Here is a 20,809-nt window from a genome sequence, read left to right on the forward strand (position 1 = left end):
AAGGTGGGAAGCATGTGAAAAAGACTGCCTTGGGATATGTGAAGTTTTACATACTTGACAAGTTTAATGACAATGTGTCTGATGAATACACACTAGCTAGAAAGGTAAGGCATGACATTTCATTTTCTGTTATACGTAGCATAACTATATGGAAGTTATGCTTTTTATAATACATAGCAGAGATATAATAATCTTGAAAAGGCTTTAGTGACTACCCTCCATCTCTGGTATTACCAACCCTTGGTCATAAAATTCAGAGTCTGTCCAGACATGTATAGGTCCTTCACAGTGTATTCATCTCAGTACTGCGAAGCACAGTTTGTATAAGGACTCAAAACTACATATAGTAACTCCACAGACTGGTGTGATTGCTTTGGTTACAACATAACTCTGTTGTGAACTGTTACTCTTGTGTTCTGTTGTGTTTACATCCAGATTTTTTAATATGCCTTAGGAATATTTTAAATTAATTTTTGTTGCATTATAATTGTTGCCCAAAACCAAGATCTGGGACTTTTTGCAAGGAAGTGAGTCAGTCAAGAAAATGCCACAGGAAAAGATTATTAACTGTGGGATGGTGATCATTACGCACTTCCCTAGAATGCACTGCAACTCAAGCAAGTTTAATTTGCCCATGCACACAGACAAACAGCTACTGTACATTGGTTTTGGTGTGTGAATCAGATAATTTGCCCTAGGGACATTGTGTCAGATTTGTCTCTGATCATTCTGTAACCTAATCCTTTTTAAAAAAAGGAAAATCAGAAACAAATGTGATTCACATAAGAGAACTAAGTACAAAAAGAGCATTTATTAGTCTATCTGATTACTATATCTGATTGGTATAACTAAGTAATATAACAAATTAGTATAATTTTCCAGGTGGAAGTTTGGATCTGGAGCTGTGTTTGTTTCAGCCAACTAAAGGATTTTAAAGTTAGACCTTGATTTTTATATATATATATATATATATATATATATATATATATATATATATATATATATATATATATATATATATATATATATATATATACATATTTATTTTTTCCCCCATCATCTATAAGAAATGAGATTTTATGTTTAAGATCTGAACGTCTGTGCATTTTATGGCCTTGCTTTGTCATGCTAAAATTCTCTTTTTTGGTTGTTGACTTGCCTACTGTTACTCACAATTTGACCATGACACGAAGTTGAACTGATTTACTCTTTGAAAAGTCTGTACAACCCCAATCCTGCTGTTTTCCAACACCTTATTAACTTAAACTTCATTTCATTTGAGAATAAAAGATTTCTTTCACATTGAGAGTAGTGAGTAGTGGCCAAGCTAGCATCCTCTGATGGTCAGCTGTGCAACCTCAGGTGCACAAATGTGTTGTGGCTGATATGGAGCAATACTATGTTATTACATATGGGCATCGATTTGTAGCTGTTGACTGATTCTGTTGTTCAATTCTTGTTATGTTAATATGCACTGGGAACAGGCTAGCGGGTACAGTAGACCTCTCCGTCATGGCTGTTTGTTGAATTAGCGACAGGTCCTGTGTGTGTGGTCCTGAATGTCCCTTGTGTTTTACATTTATCCAGACAAACATAGGCTCCAGCCCTTCAGTGCTGTTGGACCTCAGTGATGCTGCTGCACCTGATGCTGCCTCAGTCCAAAGAGCTCTGATCACCATCAGTATCTGCTGACTGGTCCCAGAGCAGTGCAAATGCAGGCTGCACGGCATTGGTCTGCACATAGAGTTGGAGACCAACAGTAGCCCGCCTGATCTGAAATCTGTGCTGGGAACTCAGCAATTCAGCATGATTGACCTGAGCTACCTGACAGAGGAGGAGCAGGAGATGATCCTAGCAGTGCTGAAGAGAGATGCTCAGCTGAAAAAAGTGGAAGAGCAGCGAATCAAGTGAGTGAGACTCCAGGAGGGTTTGTGTTTTGTTCATGAGTGTTGAAAATATTGAGACTTATGCCCTGGTATAAATGGGCTTTTAATCTGTTATTGTTGAGCTGGTGGGTGTTTACACTGTGCTGTTGGACATTGCTGTAGTATTTGTTAGGACCTGTTTGAAGATGGGAGAGTCTCAGAACAGCTGACTCATTTCAGGGTTTAGTTATTGGATGTGTAGCACTTTAAACTGCAACGTTTCTCTGTGACTTAGAGATCTTTTCTGTATGTTTGTAATCGGGGGAATCGGCTTAATTCTGCCCTGCATGCATTGCTGGGTGTTTTTCTTTTGTAATTCATTCTGCAGAAATCAGCATGCAGGGTTTCTACAATTGTTTGTCCCATTGAATGTAGCTATTCTCAATAAGTGGACCCCACACCTCACTTGCATACAGTGCAATTGGCTACATCACACTATTTAATAGTTTACAGCAGACTGAGATGGGAATGTCAATATTGTGAAATCCCCTCCTGATTGCGTACAGAACATTGCGGGCTGGTTCTTTCAGTGTTGAAGCTGCCTGACTCAGTGATGGTGATGCCGAGGTAAGTGTACTGCAGAGTGTGCTCCAGGACGGAGCTGCCCAGGGTGAACTGGTACCTGTATTCTTGGCATCTGGGCTTTTTCTGGAAGACCATAATATTAGTCTTCGTTTACTGCCAGGGCCCAGTTGTGGCAGTACTGCTCCAGCAGGTCCAGGTACTGCTGTAGTCCCTGTGCACTGGGACACAACAGCACCAGGTCATTTCCATAGAGCAGGAATTTTACTTCCCTATTCTGCAAAGTGAGTCCAGAAGCTGCAGACTGCTCCAACTGCCAAGTCATTTATGTAGATGTTAAACAGTATTGGTCTCAGACTGCAGCCCTGTTTCACTCCTCTTTTGTGAGAAAAGTTCTATATGTTTGCTGCCAATTTGTTTTCTGAATATACTGATTTGATGATATCATACACTTTACCCCCCACTCCACTCTGTAGGCATGTGCAATATAACCACTCAAGCCAAAAGGAATCAAACGCCTTCTAGAAATCTACAAAGGCTTGTCCATGTTTGGTTTGATGAAAGTGTTGGTTGATTAGGGTGTGTAAAATGTAGATATGATCAGTAGTCCTGTGATTTGGAAGGAAACCAGTTTGACTCTTTCTCAGGACATTGTGTTTGTGAAGGAAAGCAAATTCTGCTGTTTAAGATGTTGTTGAAAGCTTTCCCCAGATTACTGCTCACACAGATGCCTCTGTAATGGTCTGTTTCCACTTTTATGGATTGGGGTAATGTGTCTTTGGCTCCACATGTCAGGCAAACAGACTGAGCTCAGGACAAAGTTGAATAGTTTGAGCACTGCCATCTGCAGTTAAATAGTGCTGCTTTGAAGCATTTAATTCCTGATGCAGTCAGGACCACAAGCTTTTTTGGATTTTAAATATTTGAGTTGTTGAGTCAATTCTTGTGTTATAGGTTAGTCTAATAGCCTATGATTGTCTTTTATGAGTCATTCTAGCAAATGCAATTTTTGTTTTATCAGATCATAATTAGGATTATGGTCTTTTTGAGGGATTTCTTTGTAAAGGTGTTTTTTTCAGTATATACATCCTGAGGTTTTGCTATGCCCAAACTGTTGTATAATTCCCAGAACTGATTTTGGTTAATAGAATCTTCAATTACTCTGAGAGTTTTGTTTGTATATTTTAGTTTTTTTTTCCACATGTAGTTATATTATTTTAGGCTTTCACAGTATTTCTTTCTCAGATCTGGTGGTCGATGTTTCAGGTTTGACAGTTTTTTTAGTTCCTCGCAGAGATATTTGCATTCATGATCAACCCATTTCTCTTTTCCCCATATTTTGGTTCTCCTTTTTCCCTTTGAAGGTCGGCCGTATTAGCTGCTTTTTGGGAATTGCTGCTGATTTCATGGAATGCATGGTTAACGCTGCCCCTGTGTTTATAAAAACTGGTGGTGTTAAAGTTGTCAAAGTGAATTTGTTCGCTATATCAGCCAAATTATGTTCATAGGTGAATTTTTCACGGTGGGCCGAGCCCCTCTGTAGGTCCTGTGGCATGAGTATAATTTACTGTTGTTTGTTTGGGTTGGTTTGATATTTTGCATTCATTTGATTATGGTCTGACAGACAGGATTTCTACCTGAAAGCATTAATGGTGCAGAGATCCATGTCCAGTGACAATGACAAAATCTGATTTTCAGTAGTTATCAGGTTATTAAATGTATGTAAACGCACTCATCTTTTTAGGACAATGTTTGCACAGCAAATAATGCCTGGAATTTCTCCACACAGATGTCACATAAGGCCATTTTATAAAGGTAGAGGTTAATCTCCAGGATATATATATATATATATATATATATATATATATATATATATATATATATATATATATATATATATATATATATATATATATATAGTTTGAAACCACCATATCAAACTTAAACTCCATAAACAGAGCATTACAGGGTATTACAGAGCAAGGTGCATCGCCATGCTGACGTTGCTTATGACTGAAGCTGAATAAAATTTAAAAAAATGTAAAATCACTGCATTGTCTTCATACAATTAAAACACACGTTTTAAAACACACATTTTAATATTAATATATGGTTTATGTGCAGTAGTGTAGGAGAAACTGTGTACCTAAAAGTGTGTATTTTGAACAGTTTTGATGTAACTCACAGCTGCATACCAATACACTATGGTCTTGTAAATACGAATGACTGTTCTGTTCATTTGCCGTACTATTTGCAACCAGACACAACAAATGGGTGGAGTGTACACAACTACAAACCCTGCCTCAGGGTAGGTAGCTACTTAGGGCTATGATTCTTGGACAGGGTTCTCTTGACTGCAACATGCTTCTCACGGTCCCACGTCTAGGAACCTGCAGAAGACGGAGCGGTACAGCGGCGAACTAAAGTGCCTGACCGGAGAGTGGTTTTACGAGACCAAGTCACGCAGGCACAGAGACCGGACGCACGGCTCCGACATCATCAGATCATCCATAAGGGACAACAGACCTATGACCATATGTGAGTGTGCCGGCGATCACGCATTAGATCCAACATTCAACACCAGGAGTTGTGTCAAATATACTGTGAACTGTGTAATGGTAAATCGTAAAGTAAATCGCATTCCAAAAACATGAGGTTTCAAGTTCAATGTTTTGTTTGTGGCGCGTCAAAGAAACAAGTTTAATTGTGAGTGTTCAGCGTAGAAGCGCAGAGGCGAGGTATTAAAAATCTGCTCGCTTTCCTGGCATATACGTGCACATCTTAGAAACTTTTTCTGTTTGGAAACTTTTAACTGATATCAGCCATAGAGTCTCTCAAGATTGGACAGAGTGTAAGAGATTTTTTTTTATGTCCGAATGAAGTGTTACTTATTTAAGCAATTGTATTAATTAAGCAAGTAGTAAATATACTGGAATAAGTTCATATATCTTTTTCATGGTTATTTTATTAAGTAACTTTGGCCACTACATAAAATTAAATAATGTTATAAATTATTGCTTATATAGATTAATTTAGAGAAATGGTTTGCTGTGGTGAATTTAATTTGAATTTGTTTTAGTTTGTCTATTAATATTGGTCAAGTATATAGGGCACTGTGATTTGGAGATTGTTTCAATTAGATGGCTCCTCTGGAATTTATATATGCCAAGACTTGCACTTCGTTTTGGTCCCGATGTGGCATATTTTTCAGATGGACTTAGCTCTGTGTGTGTGTGTGTGTGTGTGTGTGTGTGTGTGTGTGTGTGTGTGTGTTTGTGTGTGGGTGTGTGTTACAGTGGAGCTCTCCCAGATTTGGTCAGAGAAGCCTAGATTTTTAAACAGTGAGATCAAGGATTTATTTATTCCACCAGAGCTATGTGGAATTCTAGAAGAAGTGCCATCACATGCACAGTATGCAAGGTAAGCATGATGAACAGAGACATTATGTGATTGAAAAACCCCAGCAGTTCTGGAGATGTAATTCTTTTTTCGTACTGTCATCAACTCCAAGCACAATGCCACCCAAAATGCCCCTCTGTTTGATTAGACGATCACACAACATCATTAACAGAGCTTGAGACATCGGCACATTGAACACAACCCCAAGAACATTCCAAATACAAAATTGTCCTGTTCATGACATGCATTTTCTCAATGCATAACATAGAAAATCCTTCTCAGAAGTAACGGTTGACATGTGACTTAAAAAGAATGTAATCTCCTCCATCTTTCTTCATGTTGGCATTGGGGAGGGGGAGCAAGCACAGTGAGACTGCTGTGTTCCACAGTTGTGCTCTTTCTCATACCTCTGTGCCAGTCAATTTGTTAAGCTCCTCCGAAACTTTCAGTTTATATGCTGATCTTGAATCAACACCACCACTTATCTGCAAATCTTTTCATTTTTCTAATTCTGTACATTATCATGGCCATGGGTTGACACTGATTATGTGATCTTTCTACAGGGAAGAAGAAATTCAGCAAGACAGTTATAAAGTTGCTTCCCATCCTCAAGCCAAGGTACACCCATTAAAATGTATTACCTTTCATTGTAAAACGCTTCCAATTACTTTTCTAAAGGCGCTATAGCAAACTTGTCATCACTGTTTCTTTTTCCTTTGTAGCCTAGACAAAATCCTTTTAATAATAAGATCTTAGAGTCAGAATTTCCAAGAAAGGCTGATGAACAGTTACCCAGCAGAGCACGGTCAGCTCACCTCGCACATGCAGAGGTGCACCAGGCACCTGCGGACACACACCAGGAACCTGCAGGGTGGCAGCTGCCAACTGTAGAGCTGCTCGAGCCTGAAGCATCTGTAGGCTCCCTGCTGTCACCTGCTGCGGGTGAGAATCTCCCAGCTATCACTTCCAGGCTGCTGGACAAACATGTGTCGATGTCGTTCAGAGTGGAATTTAGAAAAAGTGAAATCTCAGGGGTATTGGTAGAGAGTCCAACTTCAAACAGGACCTCTTTGGCAGCCGTTAAATGTGGCCTTTTGAGGGTCATAGGAATAAGTATAATCTGGTATGTGTGATGGTAGCAAGGAGGGAGTGAGACACAAGTGCATAATTTGAGTTTCTTTTTTCTCCATAAATAAAGGCACAAGCACAGCAAAGAGTTGACATAATGCGAACAGTCAAATGACAAAAGCAAAACTTATTCTCCTGCTAGGGTGCGTTATAAGTGTATAATAAATGTGTTGCATATTTAATGGAGTGGACATCATGACAATCAGTCAAAACATTTTCCATGCCTGCATCGTAAGTCTGGTGGACTGATCCCCATTCAGCACAGTGAATGGTTGTTGCCTGAGCTTTCGGGGTTGGCTGGTTAGATCAAGTGTGCTCAAAATGTTTTGCATGATCAGTGTCTGTCCTCTACTCCCACAAATGAAACTTAGACCCAAACATGGAAAAAAGATTTAGACTTTACTTCTCCTTAAATGCCTCTTGCAGAGAGGCTGCAAAAATTAAATGTTAGTGCAAGTGTAAATGTTGTTTGGCCTAAAGTACTAACAAAAGAGGTGATCTCAGTATTTGTCAGGCTAGTGCATTAAACTGTCTAAAACCTAAAACCAGTTTTTACCTTAGTTTTACAGTATCACAGTACTGCAGTTCAGACCAGAGCCGTGTCCATAACGTGTAAAACAAGTGATTAAATCTAAATCACCCAATAAAGAGGTGCAAGTGCGTTTACATACACTTGCGATGGTAATCGGATTTCTCAACTTATCTGATTCATCAAATGGTCATGTAAAAAGCATGTATAGCCTGCACTTACGGTAAAAACTGGATTTAGGATTTAGACAGTTTCATGCACTAGCCTGACAAATACTGACATCAGTGGTTAAAGTACTTGACTTGTAATTGGAAGGTTGCTGGTTCAAGCCCCAGCACTGCCAAGTTGCCACTGTTGGGCCCCTGAGTAAAACCCTTAACCCTCAATTGCTCGAGTTGTACTCGGTCATAATTGTAAGTTGCTTTGGATAAAAGTGTCCAATAAATGTAAGTGATTCCCTTCAGATTTCTTGGTCTGCTCCTGATCACAGATGTAACCAGTGTGGTTGTGTAAGTGGCTAGCAGGGTTAAATGCAGCACCTGGCTGCCAGGCACTTTTGGGGAGACCCTGAAATGCTGTACATGCTTGAGAAAATGAAGAATTTGAATTGTACACTATTAGTAACCATAAAAAAACCCTGAAGAGCCACATTTGCCTGTAAAGTGGGTCCATGTCTGCAAAAAGCAGTGGCAGGAAGTTTCAAGTTTATGTCACATCAATTTGTGAGATTATTGGCTGGTTGCATGTATGTATAATGAAAGCACTAGCCATGTTTCTTCAGTATAAAAAATGACACAGACATTCTAACTACTGAGGGACTAGTTTTTTAGATTTTATGATGGTACTATGGTTCACTTTACTTTATTTCTGGACCATCATTCCTTTATATGTCTTTCAAATACTACAATATTAATCAGTCTACTAAAATCTTACTAATGGGTCATGCTTCATTATGTTAATCATTAAGCCATGCTAATGTGAGTCTTGGTATGAAGAGTTTTGTAGTAGCTCAGTGGTTAAGCTGCTTAACTTGTACTTTGGAAGGTTGCTGGATCAATCCCCAGCACTGCTGAGTTGCTACCTTTGGACCCCTGAGCAAGGCCCTTTATCCTCAAGTTGATCTTAGTCGTAATTGTCAGTCACTTTGGGTAAAAGTTCAAAAGTAACTTAAGCTATATTTGTATTGTCTTCTTTTAAAATCATTGCCTTTTAATAGTTTTCCTTTTAATAGTTTTACCTGCTCTTTTATCCACTCTTCATTATTTCCACCATTTTTCCCCCAGACTTGCCCGTACTGACAGTGAGCTCTGTTCCTACCAACACAAATTAAAAAACAGATTTCCCCCAAAGCATCCAAACATAGTTCAGAGCATTAACAAAAAAACTATTGCTATATTTTTGCCATGACTCTGTGATGAACTCCAGCAGTGGCCCTGCCCTTAGTCATGACACGCCTCCATCTCCGCAGGGCTCTCTAAAGGCATTTTAAAGCTCCACCTGTAGCCTCGCTGTCATCTTGTCATGTAAAAATGGCGGCAGTAGCCAGGCTGCCTCCCTACTTAGCCCTCAAGGCTCTGGTAACTGTATCAGTCCTGCCCTCTCTGGGATATCTAGGTAGAAAGCAGGTCTGTTTCCCATTCATTGTCCAGGCCAAAGACACAGAGAGAACAGAGGCAGGGAACATGGCCTGCTGGGTGAGAACTGCAGTTCTCCCTTTGACCAAGAAGGGGAGGCATATACAATAGATACAACAAATATGCGCAAAGCACTGCTGTGCAAACATGCATATAGCAGGAGGAAACACGGTGGAGAGTGGCTCAGTGTCACTGAGCAGTGGATCAGGCACTCCCATAGCAAATAAATCAGGAGTCACCCACTCCTGGTCTCTCCATTTGCAGCGATGGCCCAGTAGACAGCGAAGGGATGGTATGTGAGATCACAGCTTGCAGAAACTGGAATGATGGTATGTACAATAGTAGGAATGCTTGAGCCTGAACTCTAACTGAGGTGGAGGGCAGCTCCATGGCTGAAGTACTTGAGGGGTTTGGAAGGGCTCCCAGAGACAGTAAAAGTGTCAAGGAGCGGCCCAGTCTTCTAAAGGAAGGAAACAAAGAAGGTCTTCAGAGTCATGGTACCCCGGAGACAGAAAATGCATCTCCTACACAGACACTTGTAAAGGCAAAACTATCACCACAGCCTAAGTGGGTGCTGTGTGAAATGTTTTCACAATAAAAGACAAGGAGAGCCCTAAAAAATGTGCTGATTAAGGAAGATTAAATGTATTGCCATGATGGTAAAAGTGAAAACACCATTTCAGAATTCCTGCCTGCCACCATCAGCAATCTCAAGTCTTTCTGGAAAAGAGAACAAAGCGGCCCTAAGATAATAAATTGCACTACTGTATCAGATTGCAGTGATACAACGTCTCCAAGACACCATTCCACACTCAAGTCCAGATCCAGCCCAGATCTTGGGGAAGTCCTTGATGGAAGGAGCTCCTCTGAACAGAGAAGATGGAACATTTGTGCTCTCGTTGAGCGGAAAGGCAGACATGAGTCAGTGGAAAAACAATCCCAGCAGAGTCCCTGTTAAAAGTCCTCTGAATGACACAGAAAGGACATCTCAAAACATCCACTGTTTATCACCAATTAGGACACATGAGTCACTTTCATATAAAGGCAAGAAGCTAATTTCTGACTCCTCCTCCATTAGGAATATTGCCTCAATTACTCAGGATTGCTCAGCCTAGCTCAGTCCAGTACACCAAGGCTGAGAGCATAAGTTGCCTTTTACAGCCAGTCAGAGAGTCTGGAAAGGATATGTTCCTATTAAGGACCTTTAGTATAGATATCAGCCCCGCTGAATAGAATCCAGAAGACAACAAAGGTCGAAGATGGTATCCGTACTGAATGTCACACACAAATCAGGTTCTCTTAGCGATTGGATTGACTTGGTTGAAGGGTCTAAGCAGTGTCACATCTCCCCCCCAGGACAAACATATGAGCAGAACCCACAGTATCACATTACATTCCCAAAGCCTGTGGTGCCTCTCAATAGGCCTCAGTCTTCATAAAGAAGGTAATATCAGTGTGGGTAACATCAGTGAAAAATCAAAAAGTGCTGTCTATCCCTCACCTGATTGTCAAGGTCAAGCCTCAGCACTGCTCATTACCTCACCTGAGCACCCCAGAAATACAGCCGTTGAAGGTACAGATGGAACACCTGTCGACCTACAACAGCAAAAGCGTTTGGATGACTTGCAGCCAAATGCTCCCTTAGCCGGGTCTTATATCCCTCGGGCTGTTCAGAATGTCCTTAGCCTGAGTAAGCCTGCACTCATTTCTGGGCGGTCTGAACAGGCAGGTAAGCAGAAGTGGGTTAGAGCACAGGTGGGCAATGGTTCCTAACAGCTGATCCATGACAGACCAAGCAATAAGAGCATGCCCTGTCATCACTCCCAGCCTGAATCAGATGAGAACCTGTTGGACTCTTCCAGGGGCACATCACTGGAAGCCTGCTGTCACTCTCAGATGAATCTGACTTGTGAGCGCTATTTTACTCAGCCCAACGATGGGTTCAGTAAAAACAGTTTGATTTATAAGGCTGTTTATAAAAACATCCTTATTGGGTAGAAATAGGGTTTTCTACAATAAATAATGTATTCTGTGATATTTGGTGGTGTTTGTTATATATGCCTTGCCTAAGATTTTGCTAAAAATAAATTCTACTGACTGAGATGGGTATGCTGGTATATGTGCATTAGTTACAAAGGATGTAAATCCACATGGTCTCCTTAGGTGTGTTTGTGGCAATGTGGCAATAGTTAGCCCTGTTATTTTAATTGCATCTACCAAAACTTATCTAACAAATCCTTATTGACCATAACATTGTTTAAATAAATTAATTTAAAAAGAAAATTACATTTTAATGAAATGAAAGTAATATTGATGAAAAAGAACATAATATTACAACATCATGCAAAGCCTTACATTTGTCATACAGTTAGTAGTTGTTATAGTCAATAGATACTGTGGTCAATAACTTGGTAATCTGATATAAAATTATAAATCTTTTTTTTTAAAGATGAAAGATTATAAGGTAAATCTGATTTTTCTTATGATATTATGATATTGAAATCATTATTAGTTATTAGTATTATTCAGTTACTAATTTTTATTTCTGTAGTTCTAAAGTAGATTTTGTGGTGTAAATAAATGTATTCATTTGTTACATAATAAATGACTATTTCCAGTCACAGATGCAGTGCCTAAATATGACATAAATTCTTATAGGTGGTCATGAGGAGTCAAGTCATGGAAAAACTTCCTTGAAGCAGACAAGCATCAGACCCATTTCATTATCCCAGAGCTTAGATGACCTGGAAACACTGGCTTCACGTGAGTAACAGAGATCCTGCTAAATGGAAAATATTGACAATGAATGCCAGTGCTGAGCATGAAAACTTGAAATTATAAAGTTTATAACTTTAACTATAATTGTGGCCCATCATGTCACATAGAATATTGTCCCGCGGTATCTTACAACTGGACCCAGATGTCCAAAAGCTTGTCTAGTGATGGGCTAAAATGCAGTTTTGTAATAGTTAGCAAGTAAATATAAACAGAGAACTAGTCACTTTTTTTTTCAAAATTGCATCTCCAGTGTTTTATGCTACAACTGATTTTATCATTGTATTCTCATTATTACTATTGCCAATTCAAACCAAGGAGATGAAGGGCAGAAAAAATATGCATGGAGTGACATTACCCTGAGTATGCAGGATAGTGATTTCTTAACCCTAACATTTATTCATCTACACTACATTTGTCTGTTTTATCTCTGTCTTTTATGACCTCTTTACTTCTAATTATTTTGGAACTCTTAAAAAAGCATTAGATTTGATAGCAGGTCAATAAAAATGTAATAAAACTTGCTACTTAGGATTAACTCAAGCAATTAATAAAAGGTTGGGGCCTGAAGCCTCTGAAGGTTTAGAAAGACAATTTAGTAAGTGCTGTATTTATAACAAAAGTGGCTCTAAGATAATAAATTCTTCTGGAACCAGTAATCAGTGTTGGGGTGTAAGCATGTTTAATGACTGGCACCAAGGGTACAGACTGTTTTCTGACAGATCAGCACAGTCATTCTGTAAAGACGCTCAGATGTCCTGTTCTTTTCCCCATACCTACTGTTCCTGGATCAGTGTCCACAGCTCCACATGTCCCTGGCTTCTCGGTCTCAGACAGGGAGCAGATGAAAACGCTGAGCACATCTGTGCCTGTTTTCGCACAGCAGCAGGTAAATAGCCCACCTGAGCTGCCATGCATTCATCACAAGAGGCCGCATGCTTTAAACTGATATAGCTTAGCTTGGATCCCAGTATGCTTTATAAGCTGAAAAATAGCTTGTTCAGAAAACATATGCACTGCTCAGTGATTATAAAGCATTGAGATAGAAATTCCTCTCTGTATCCATGTTTACTACAAATATTGAACCTAATTTTCGGTTAAACAAAGAATATGTCACACTTGGTTGCCACTTGACTTGTGTATTTATAAATATGTTTAGTGAGGTGTTTTGCTCTACTTGTATACAAGTATGTTTCTTTGTTTCTTATTCATGTTAGAGTCAGCCGTAGCATGCGCATGTGGTTATGCTTAACCAGAATGTTGCTAAGGCCCGTGCTCCTATGTCTTCCAGAGCAATGGAGGAGAAACCGACCTTGCTTCAGCTGACAGTTTCTACTCGGAGAGACAGAGGAAAGACAGCACGAACACTAACTTTAGGTCCTCCTCTGACCTTGCCACAATGTCTTCCGTACGTGTCGGCCAGCTCTAACATGCGCAACAATTTCCAACTTTAGACTGATGCACGTATGCATGTTGTAGCACGTGTGAAGCGGCCTTCCTGAGTCATAGTTGTCTTGCTTTGTTAGCTTTCCACTGTCAGCTGCCCAGTGAGTAATTCTGCGCTGCTTCTTCCCGCTGTGAAAGGTCAGTGGCAGCGTGATGGACATTTACGGATGTGACTTTGGCAACGTGGAGGCCAAAGGGACCATCCAGTTTGCCATGAACTATGTGGAGGGACTGGGAGAGTTCCACATCTTTATAGTGCACTGCAGAGACCTGGCAGTGGCAGAGTCCAACAGGAACCGTTCTGACCCGTGAGTGTTTCAGGAGGGATTACAATGCCGGGAGCAGCATTGCTATATCGTTCATATAATACAAATGCCACACTTTGACCCTGGCAGAATTTGAATATATCAAATTCTTTGCAATATTTTATCAATTATTCAGTTGTGGAAGATTAACAAATCTCTCTGGCCCCACTGGGAACATCATCATGCAGAATTAATTGAACTGCTGTTGATACACTTTTTCCAATAAAACAAGGCTTTTCTATATCACTATGTAAAACATTTATTGCTGATTTTACACTCCACAAATGTGCTCTTTACATTCACTACTGTAATTATTCATCTTGCAGTTGGTACTGAATATCATCCATTGTGTAACTATGAGTGGGTTGTCAGTGGGACTCATACAGTGGTCACACTTTATAAAAATTAAAAAAAAAGTTATTTGTGCCAGTGCCTCATGTCGCTATTTTACATATATTCTTTACTTTCTTCCTTTTGTAAGCTATTTATTTTATATCTACAGTCCAACAAATAGCTTTGGATGTAAGGGTTGGCACCAGGCCAAGGCCCCCTCTGGCCACCAGAGGGAGGCCTCGAGTCAACCACGCTGCTAATCAGGCTTGATTCCCAACAGCTGGGCTAGAGCTTAAATAAGCCCAGTGACCCAGTCACTCAGTGCTGGGTATTTGCTAAAGTTTTGAGCCAAGCGCCTAGCCGGTAACTTCAGGTATTGAGGTCTGTGAGCCCTTGTGCTACACCTCACTTCTGGTCTGCGAGGGTGTCTGTGTTTTCACACGTGCCCTCCCCTTTCCAGTTTTCCTTCTCAAGTCTGTCTCTCTCCCGAGGCTCCCCTTAGCCATTAAAATTCCTCCCTGTTTTCTGGTTTGGTTATCCCCAGTGCATCGGGTCTGCCAATCTTCCCATGACGACCTTTGGTCTCCCTGTTTCCAAGTTTGGCGTGGTGTTAAGTTTTTCCTCTCGTTTTTAAGCGCGATATCCGCGTAGGTTATTTTGATGGCTGCCGCAGTCTAGCGGGAGTTCCTTTGCCTTGCAGCAAAGCAGCTGGGGTTCAACTCCACACCTTTTTTTTTACTTCTCTAGTTTTACCTGTTCTTACATCTAACTGTTTTGCACACTTGCCCATCATTAAAACATCACCTATCTGACCTGGGTTCGAGCCCCATTACATTGGATAACCCAGCAGCGCTGTAACATTAGTTCTAGTCCTGATTTATCTGACAGACTATTTGGCACATGCGGTCAAGTTGCACTGATATAATGATGTCTTTATCCCCATGGTTCAGATATGTTAAATGTTACCTCCTACCTGACAAAACCAAGCTGGGGAAGAGGAAAACATCAGTGAAAAAGAAGACTCTGAATCCAACATACAATGAAATTTTACGGGTATGAGCTGCGATTAATGACTGCTGCAGTAGTCTGTGCCATTTCTGTTGTAATTAAAATCAAATTACCTTCTTTCTGAGCAGTATGTGATACCAGCGGACAGCCTTAAGAATCGCACTTTAAACATCTCCGTGTGGCATAACGACACATTTGGAAGGAACAGTTTTCTTGGGGAAGTAAACAAAGATCTTTCTGAATGGGACTTCAACAACACACATATAATGGATTGTGATCTTAAAGGAAGGGTAAGTGTTTCTGAAACAATACACATCTTAGAACAAACACATCTCACGTAGTAGCTGTGATCTTTAATCATAATTCCTCTGTTTGTGACAGTCTGTGAAACAAAAATTCCCAAAGCAAAAGCCCTTTAAAAGACGACAGAACCAGAGAAGACTATCCAGGCTTGTTTAATATTTAAATAAAGAAAACAAATTCAGGAGGAGTAATGCATGTGTATGCATTTTACTTTAATGTAACACCTCAGGTTCCAGTCCAGCCCAGTACAGCGCATGTTAATGTGGAAATGAACGGAGAGATGAAAGTAGCTTTGCGTTTCATTCTGCCGACTTCTTCAAGTAAGTGTTAAATTTTAAGACCTATGAGCACAAATAAAATGTGAATCTGTGAACTTTGACTAACACTGCTTTATTTTCACAAGGCACTTTTGTATTTTCTCTAGATGTAGATAAAAAGATCCCCCAGACTGGTGATGTCCAGGTCTGGGTAAAGGAATGTAAGAATCTACCATCTAGAGAGGGTAACGCCTTTGTTAAATGGTATGTTTATGTAAAAAACAAACAAACATCAAAAAAGCTTGCAAGCATTTTCTGTATGCATCTTTTAGGCTTTTTCCAGGTTTCTTGTCTTAGGTTTGACATAGTTAATCTTGTGAACTAAATGTTTCATTTCTTTACATACTGTATATTGCACAAGCTGTGTCTAAACCACATATTTATAAATTTGTGTGGACTGATCTTTGCGGTTGTACATACGGTTTTGTGTTTTTAGCACAATCCTGCCAGACACTGGTCGGAAAGGCCTGCAGAAGACGCACGTTGTGAAGAGAACAGCAAACCCAGTCTTTAACCACACAATGGTGTTTGACAGCTTCAAACCAGAAGAGCTGAGAGAAGCCTGTGTGGAGCTCACTGTGTGGAAACGCGACCGGATTACTAACCACTTCATAGGAGGAACACGGCTTGGTCTGGGAACAGGTGAGAGGCATCAGTTAAACTTTTAATTAAAGATTCACAGTGAGAGTGGAAATTTCTTGTGAACTTAGTCTGCTTTGGAGCCTGATTTAGAAAATGGTCTTTTGTTTTTTGTCCAGGTAAAAGCTACGGTGCTGAGGTGGACTGGATGGATTCTAGCACAGCTGAAGCTGAGCTGTGGAAAAGAATGAATGAATCGCAGAATGAATGGGTGGAAGATGTGGTACCTCTGAGAATGCTAATTATGGCAAGAACTATGGCCAGATAGTAATAGACCTACATTTATTTTTTGTTTGTCTTGTTTTTTATTAAACAAGCAAAAAAAAAAAAAAAACTAATTAGAGGATGTACTATACACTGATTAATAATAGTATACTTAATCTGAGATAAGGGTTATATACTGGATATGTAAAAACGTAACTCTGACAATGTGTGTTTAATTTGTTGTAAAATGAATATATTTGAAGTGTATTCTGTGAGTAACAATATGCATGGACAAACTTTTACACCAGCCCTGTTAGGTTAACTTTGGCCTTTTTGTTGTTTCTTGATTTAAAAATATAATTAAAGCAGAGAATTTAGATTACCTGGGGAGGTGTTTTGTAATTTTCATGACAAGTGTCATGAAAACCTATTGCAGTAAACATGCTACACACCCTCAACAATAACAAAACAGGCTTATCTTGTATGATGGTGTTAAATGTATATTTAAGGAATAAGAGCACAGCACATGTCCCTTACACATGGAGGTGATTAGGCAGTGGTAGCTCAGTGGTTAAGGTACTTGACTTATAATTGGACGGTTGCTGGTTCAAATTGCCACTGTTGGGCCCTTGAGCAAGGCCATTAAAGCTCAATTGCTCAAGTTGTACCCCGTCATAGTTGTAAGTCGCTTTGAATAGAAGCGTCAGCTAAATACCGTAAATGAATAGGTTTACAGAAGTGTTGTCGATGTGTGCCGATGAAACCCGAAGGAGATCCCGTATTTCAATCGTTATCCAAATCCCGCGATAGCCGAGCGGGTTGCGCCATTTTAGGGTGGTGGAGCGACGTCGCTGTGGTGAACTTGGCGCTGGATCATTTGTGCGGACGAAAACTTTTTTTGTTCTGAACCACGCGGTAGAGTTTCCCCAAAGTTTGCGAACTCCGAGTTCAAAACACATACTAACAACTTCGAAGGTAAGTATGAGTATAACGACAGTGGATTGTGCGTGTTCTGCCCGTCTCGTTTAAAAATGCTGTCTCATTCCCGTTATGGCGTATTACGCGGCCTACAGAGATAGGCAAAGCTAACTAGCTCGTCGTATGAAAGGTTTCTTGGCGTTATCCAATACAATCTCACATGAATCTTCTAAAAGATATTTTGGTCTTACTCTTAAGATCTATAAGACGCTTTCTTTTCAACTGGATGTATAGCGTTAGCTAGTCGTCCAGCTAACGTTGTGTAGCTAACCTGGGTTAGCTAAGGTAGCTAGCTGCGTTATGTATGCTTAATCAGTGAGGTTAATAACGCGATACAGTGTGTTTCTTGTTAAGTCTGACAGTCACCAGGTTACTGATTTGGTCAGTTGTTGTATATGCTTTTAACTGCTATAGCTTACGTAAAATGGAGTTAGCTAATTGTTGGATATTGTGGCCTCCGAAGTGAAAAGTCTGTCGGCCTCATGGCCCACTGACTCATGTTGGTGTTAGCAACATGGTAACCTAACAACTAACTTTTTTTAAAAAATTTACGTTGATGGTGCAGAAATACCAGATTACTCCAAAAGTAACCGACAAATCTCTCAAAATACTTTTACATTTTTTTAGACGTGTACTCAGCGACTGGCGGGAACAAACCAGTTACCGGAAAACGTAATGATCACAAGAAAAAGAGGAAGACACAGCGGCAACAGTGTGGGCGCCATGTGCTCAAGTCCTACGCAGGAGTGTGACCAAACCTTACACGTTGAGTCTGAAAGTGGAATACATACACAGACGTCTCCAGAAAGCGATACGAACGACTGGGGCCTAGATGACCTCTTTAGCACTGACATCAACTGGGCATTTGACAACGATTTGCTCAGTCCTTTCGCAGACGTTGGAGTGCAAGATCTGAACACCGAAGACAAGATGGATCAGGCATCGAATGTCTCAATTTCCCACAAAAGAGGCTCAACTGAGAGGCAGAAGTTGCAAGACCTTTCTGGTCGCATAATCAATAAGAATGCAATGGCAGCAAGAATGAACCGGCTAAAAAAGAAGCAGTATTTGAGTGGCTTAGAGCAGCGTGTTGGATCCTTGACATCCGAAAACCGGCTTCTCAAGCAGGAAAACAGCAACCTGAACAAAAGAGTGGAAGAATTGGAGAATGAGACTAGGTACTTGAGAGCCGTGTTGGCCAATGAGAGCATGTTGGCTCAGCTGTTGTCTAGATTGAGCGGTGTGAACGGCATGAAATTCTCCTCCTCGCTTTTCCAGGAGTCCAACGAGAATGACCATGATTATGCCTTGCCACGAAAGAGAGTGAAGGTGGAGGACAAAGATGCAGCAGGTGGTGTCTGCCTGCATGTGGACAAAGACCACGTCTCAGTGGAATTCTGCACTAAATGTGCAGAGAGAGCAAGCTCATCACATAAAATGTAGGGTCAAGTATTACCTTTTCAGCGTTTCCTGAGACTGAACTAAATACATGATGTTCTGAGCGTCGAGAGGACGGCACGACAATAGTTGTCAAATGTCAAGAATTAACTGTATGAATAAGGACTTGAATGGCATGTATATAGAATCTGCTTTCAATACAAGTTACTGCTAAACTTGTTGACAGTTTTCTTCTAGGTGCTTGGTCTGCCATGCGGGATGAGTGGGTCTCAGAAAACATCCATGACTACATGAATCCATGGTAAGGATCAAGATGTAGAAGACTCAGAATGCTCAGAAATGAGTCTCCAGAGATGCTCTGCAGTGTTTTCTGCCAAGGCACATAATGAACTTGTAAATAAGCCTGACTGTTTTTGATGATAACTGAGGGCAAAGTTTTGTTTTTGTTAAAGCACATTTTGGATCATGATTTGATGACACTGGATTTAGTTATCTCCTTGTGGGTAAAACAATATTGAGGGCTAATTAGTACTTAGTAAAATTGTTTTAAAATGATATAAATAAGTGATGTTTCACAAAGGGTGTTATTAGTATAACTTGTAGTCTGGTCTGAAGATTGATTCAGTCATAGTTTTTACACGTTTTGTTGAAATTAAGCCCTTTGTGAAATGTCACTATTTTGCTGGAGGATGTTTTTCATAGAGCCCCTTATTTTTCTTTATGCTAAAGTGGAATTGCTGTGGGGAAAGCTGAAGAATCGGGACCAGCAGCTTGCATCATGGCCTGGTAAAATTAAAAAGGTAGCACAAGGAGCAGTGTAAGTTAAAGCTTTTACTGGTACTCCACCACACTGCAGTCTGCTTATGTAGATCTGCTCTGCTATAGCATTTTGATAAATGTTGGAGCGTCTTGGCTCTTTTGTGTACCAACAAAACATTGCTGTGAGCAGATTTTGCACTTCAGCTTTATCTTCACAAAAGAAGGAAAATGGGTTTTGTTTGGGGGAAAGTGATTGTCATTTGTGTTCTGTAAAGAAGTGCGTTGTATATGGAAAAAAAAAATGTATTTGAAATCCAAAGACTGTTTAGGAACATGGATATCAGTATCTGCAAATAAATCCTATTTTTATCATCCACTCTTTTGGTTAATGCATATTGCTTTGTTACCTAGTGCTATACTATAACCATTCTCCTCTTCTCTTTTTAAACAGCAGTTTCTTCATTCTCTGCAAGTCTTATCCTTCCTCTTTTCTAAGTGGATAAAGAGTGGTAATGAGTCCATCCTTCACCTTTAAGGGGAATTCCACTTGTTTTGAACCTTAAAATGTATTATTGCCAAGGCATGTTGAGTTTTGCAGATGGTCCATTCTAGGGACTGATTCTTCAGTGTCACAAAAACAAAGGTCACAGAATATGCAGACAGACATTTTGAATATCCAAACAACTAGTTACCAAGCTATACATTTTAACACCAAAATGGTGGTAAATGTGTGCAAATTCTTTGTATTGTTTCATACAGTGCTGTTCAAGTACAGCTTGGACGCAACTTTATCAGAATAGATATTCTTCTTACTAGGAGAACTATTAATGTTGCAAGGGGGTCTTAAACTGCATAAAATGCTACAGACCTCTCTAAACCGCCATTGAGTGTGTTTATGAATTGGCGTGTTTATTTATTTATTTATTCCCCCCCCCCTCAGTTGTTGCTCTTAACTGAGCTATGTAAGTATTGGGGGGGGGGAAAGTGGAATTCCTTCTTGAGGGAATACAAACCTTCATTTCCCACCTCTGACTCCACAGACCAAGGGCTGGTGTTGGTCCAAACTACTGCAGACACAGTTGAGTGCAAAAGTTTGCATCCCCTTTACTCTAAATTTTAAATGCACGTTGTTTTAGCAGGAGCTCAGATTTTCAAAATGTATTACAGGAAAACTAGGGACTGGTTAGTTCAAAAGTTTGCATCCTCC

At 40.1% G+C, this 20,809-nt stretch overlaps 2 protein-coding genes across 6 annotated transcripts in view; both read left to right on the forward strand.

The window, feature by feature from the left end:
- Window positions 1-16,597, forward strand: part of sytl2a (synaptotagmin-like 2a) — a 17,473-nt gene extending 876 nt beyond the window's left edge. Inside the window, exons 2-17 of one of the 4 annotated variants that reach the window (XM_035535248.2) lie at window positions 1-104; window positions 1,588-1,907; window positions 4,834-4,985; window positions 5,744-5,867; window positions 6,410-6,464; window positions 6,569-6,788; window positions 11,796-11,900; window positions 12,707-12,801; window positions 13,204-13,320; window positions 13,497-13,666; window positions 14,947-15,049; window positions 15,133-15,294; window positions 15,537-15,627; window positions 15,732-15,828; window positions 16,061-16,266; window positions 16,383-16,597. The exon at window positions 1-104 is cut by the window's left edge and continues 1 nt beyond it. In XM_035535248.2, coding sequence (XP_035391141.1) covers window positions 1,807-1,907; window positions 4,834-4,985; window positions 5,744-5,867; window positions 6,410-6,464; window positions 6,569-6,788; window positions 11,796-11,900; window positions 12,707-12,801; window positions 13,204-13,320; window positions 13,497-13,666; window positions 14,947-15,049; window positions 15,133-15,294; window positions 15,537-15,627; window positions 15,732-15,828; window positions 16,061-16,266; window positions 16,383-16,531 — 1,947 coding nt within the window. In that variant the 5' untranslated portion in view covers window positions 1-104; window positions 1,588-1,806 and the 3' untranslated portion in view covers window positions 16,532-16,597. The remainder of the gene's footprint in view (window positions 105-1,587; window positions 1,908-4,833; window positions 4,986-5,743; window positions 5,868-6,409; window positions 6,465-6,568; window positions 6,789-11,795; window positions 11,901-12,706; window positions 12,802-13,203; window positions 13,321-13,496; window positions 13,667-14,946; window positions 15,050-15,132; window positions 15,295-15,536; window positions 15,628-15,731; window positions 15,829-16,060; window positions 16,267-16,382) is intronic. The other 3 variants (XM_035535249.2, XM_027012673.3, XM_081702385.1) reach the window with 3 other exon arrangements.
- A 678-nt stretch (window positions 16,598-17,275) lies between these two features.
- crebzf (CREB/ATF bZIP transcription factor) lies at window positions 17,276-20,242 on the forward strand. Of its 2 annotated transcripts, none has more exons than XM_081702391.1 (5): window positions 17,276-17,442; window positions 18,073-18,884; window positions 19,070-19,144; window positions 19,573-19,660; window positions 20,054-20,242. In XM_081702391.1, exons 2-4 carry the CDS (start codon window positions 18,121-18,123, stop codon window positions 19,631-19,633), a joined length of 900 nt encoding a protein of 299 aa, XP_081558517.1. In that variant the 5' UTR covers window positions 17,276-17,442; window positions 18,073-18,120; the 3' UTR covers window positions 19,634-19,660; window positions 20,054-20,242. The 2 variants fall into 2 exon arrangements, with proteins under 2 accessions (XP_081558517.1, XP_081558518.1); XM_081702392.1 differs by having other exon boundaries at window positions 20,057-20,242.
- The last annotated feature ends 567 nt before the right edge of the window (window positions 20,243-20,809 follow it).

Source organism: Electrophorus electricus, chromosome 19, assembly GCF_041902795.1.
Source record: "Electrophorus electricus isolate QZ-2024a chromosome 19, ASM4190279v1, whole genome shotgun sequence".
In the NCBI taxonomy this organism is placed as follows: domain Eukaryota; kingdom Metazoa; phylum Chordata; class Actinopteri; order Gymnotiformes; family Gymnotidae; genus Electrophorus; species Electrophorus electricus.